Source organism: Gekko japonicus, unplaced genomic scaffold (genome assembly GCF_001447785.1).
Source record: "Gekko japonicus isolate JY-2015 unplaced genomic scaffold, Gekko_japonicus_V1.1 scaffold2664, whole genome shotgun sequence".
Lineage (NCBI taxonomy): Eukaryota > Metazoa > Chordata > Lepidosauria > Squamata > Gekkonidae > Gekko > Gekko japonicus.
The window spans coordinates 28,520-32,002 of record NW_015172625.1 but is presented as its reverse complement, the minus strand read 5'-3'; the positions used below and the strand labels follow the sequence as shown (position 1 = coordinate 32,002).

Here is a 3,483-nt window from a genome sequence, read left to right as displayed (position 1 = left end):
CCTCCTCCTCCTCCTCCTCCTCCTCCCCCTCCTCCTCCTCTTGTCCAGGACTTGAAAGACCCAGATTCAAATCTTCACTCAGCTCATTATATGGCCTCAGGCCAGTCACTCAGACTAACCTACCTCACAGGATTTTTGTGACCATAAAACTGAGGAAGGGAGAACTATGCATTCATGTAGATATTTATACCATGCTTTGCCATTGGGGAGAACAGAAGGGCAGAAATATCAAAATAAATACATACTTTCCTCCTTTTCCCCATTATCTTTACAACAACAGCCCCTTGAGGTAGATTAGGCAGGTTAGGTTGAAAGAGGGTTGCTGGCCCAAGGCCCCTCCGTGAGCTTCCATAGCCGAGTGGGGATTCAAACCTGGGTCTCCCAGATCCTAGTCTGACACTCGGACCACTTGGCCTGAGTACTTCCAAGGAAGGGCAGGATGAACTTGTGGCAGGCAAGTGTTTAAATTATCACATGAAGAGATTTACAGAGAACAAGAAGTACAAGCAAATGAGATTTAGTTGGGTGGCAACGAGGGAAAGGGTCTTCTTGGTTGTGGCACCAAACTCTGGAACTGTCTTCTCAGGGAGACTCATCTGTCCCCTTCGGCCGCCGTCTTCCACCAGCATTTGCTCCATGATCCCTCCTTCTTGCCCAGTGTTTTAATTGTTGTTTTTATGTTTTTGTACGTGTATTTTAGCTCTGGTTTTAATTGTTTTAATGATGTGGGTTTTGTCGGCTTCAACGGGTTTTAAGATGTGATTTTTTTTATTATGTATGTTTGTGATTTGCTAGCCTTTACAAGAACAGAATAAATAAATGGCTTAGCAACCACGAATGCTGTCCATGGTTCGAATTAGTTGCGGGAGCTGAGTATTTTTACTACCGCTGGTGGGAAGGTTTCCCTCTTCCAAGGACCGCCTTATAGTTCATCAGCATTTGAAATCCAGGGAAAAAAATAGGGGAGGAGATTGCAAAAGAAGGACGGCAAGGGCCTAATGCAGGGAAGAGCTAGATCTGGGGCAAAAGATCTCAAAAGGTAGGAGCTCTTTGGAACAGGAGTCAGAGGAGAAGCAACTGCAGGTGAGAAAATCAGTGGTTGGCTTAGGACCGGTGCCAATCTAACAGCACAGCAGAAGGGGCAGAGCAGAAAAGTTTCCGTCCAGAGGTTTTTTTCCACTACATACTCCCCATTCTCTGTCTTAACTTTGCAAGACCATTCCAGGTCAGGAAAATGGCACAGGAGAGGAGGCGTAACCCATCTCCTTCTGTGACATTGTCCCAGTTTAAACTGGGGATCCACTCACTTGCTCATTTGCAGAAGCCTGGATAGGGCTGCCAAGCCCCCGGTCAGGTTGGGGGAATATCCTGCCTCCGGTTCCCACTGCCCATTTCTGGTCCAAGCAGCAGAAGGAAAAAATAATGCCATGTCACTTCTAGTAAAAAAAAAAAAACCACTGCAGGCGACATAAGGTATCTCTAGGAATGGATGGAAACTCTATGATAAAACCATAGCGTTTCCAATGATTCCTGTGGCTCGAGGAATCATTAGAAATGCTATGCTTTTATCAGAGTTTGCAGCAATTCCTAGAGCTACCTATGTTCCTTCAGTTTTGTTTTGTTTTTCCCCTGGAAGTGACATGAATGATGCTGCAGTGGCTATCACTGCTGCCCCAACTCCCTGCGCACAGACCTCTTGTTGGTTACCAGGCACTGTCTGGTACCCCTATCCCCATTGCCAATAGATTATGGGTATGTATATGAGAGCTTTGTCTTAATGTCAGTCCACCCATTACATAAAATGCCAGTCTCTTGCTTCCCTCCCCTCCCACCTCTTCTTCTAACAAACCTATGAACTGGCTCGCCACTTGAGATCTTCAAGCATTGGTTTTAGAGTTGTCACCAGGCCCAGGGGAAATGTCATGTCCCTTTAATTGAGCCTTAATATATAGAAACGGTCAGTGGAAGATAAATAAAGGAGGTAAGTAACATTATCGGGAAAGCAAGATCTAATTAAGCCACTATTATATGGACAGGACAGTGCAGACTCTAATATGGGAGAACCAGGTTTGATTCCCTACTGCTCCACATGCAGCTGCTGGTGTGACCTTGGGTCAGTCATAAGTTCTTTCAGAGCTGTTCACTCTGGAGCAGTTCTCGAGAGAGCTCTCTCAGCCCCACCTACCTCACAGGGTGTCTGCTGTGGGGAGGGGAAGGGAAAGGAGATTGTAAACCGCTCTGAGACTCCTTTGGGTAGTAAAGGGCAGGGTATAAATCCAATCTCTTCTTATTCTGATTAATACACATTTTTTAAAAAATTGTTGTGTGTTGGTGCTGTTGGTTTTGAAAACATGTTACTAACCAAGATTAAGATTTTGTAATTGCTCTTGGAAGGATGAAAGTATCAAGGGACGAGGGGAGGGCATGATTTTCCCATTTGGCTTTTCAAGCAATTCTGTTGAGCCCTTGAAAAATTTCTCAAAGTATGTTCAAGCAATCAAACAGAATGCTCGCAAAATTCAAACACTTCTGTAAACACAAATTGGGATTTGGCCAAGTAGCTTCATTCTGGAATGGAAGCTGCAGGATTAATAGCATAGTTGTTTTGTTTCTTCTTTTTTTACCCCAGTTACTAGGCGAAGAAAGATTTCAAGACATTGAAAAAATTAAGACCATCGGCAGCACATACATGGCAGTATCTGGATTATCTCCTGAAAAGCAGGTAAGAGGTCATTTCAGTCCAACAGCACAGAGATATAATGTCTTTGACCCAATTGCTTATCTGAAGTAAAGGATGCCAGGATCCATTTTATACACACGCAAAATGGAATTAACGGGAAGAAAGCAGACCTTTGTACTCATCTGACGTTTCTGGGGGTTCCATGAAAACTCTGACATCTGCTTTATCAAAGGATGCACCTTGTGCATCGATAGATGATTGGCATCTTGGTAATTATTACTGTTAATATTCCAAATGTTGTTATGTAACATTAGTATGCAATCTGATAATGTCAGAGCTTGCAGACACCCTGGTGAATATGATTTGCAGTATGTTCAGGGCAGCTGAAAGGCCTTTTCCCCAGATTCATAATTAATTTGCAGAATTCACCACAGACTACAAGCTTAGATGTCTTAAAAGGGATTAAATTCCTAGAGGATGCATTGTTAGATCTGTGGTCCCCACCCTATGTTAGGTGTGACAGATGGATGAGTAGCAGTTTCTCCTCCTTTATGGTTGCACTTGCAATGACCAACTTGGGTCAGGACCATAGCATGTATAGAGGGGCTTCAGTCCCCCAACCCATGTACTGTTTCCCCAACTTCCATCAATCCTGGATGTATACAATTCGACCTATAGGGGAAATCAACATATTTCCCAAGAGGCATGTGGGTTTCCTCATATAACACAAACACACACACATGCACAGAGATCATTTCAGGCGGAGGCGGAGGCGGAGGAGGAGGAGGAGGAGGAGGAGGAGG

At 44.2% G+C, this 3,483-nt stretch overlaps 1 protein-coding gene across 1 annotated transcript in view; it reads left to right on the top strand.

The window, feature by feature from the left end:
- The window catches only part of ADCY8 (adenylate cyclase 8 (brain)), a 208,884-nt gene that overhangs the window by 197,052 nt on the left and 8,349 nt on the right, over positions 1-3,483 (top strand). The window contains 1 exon segment of the mRNA XM_015421680.1: positions 2,630-2,722. Coding sequence (XP_015277166.1) covers positions 2,630-2,722 — 93 coding nt within the window.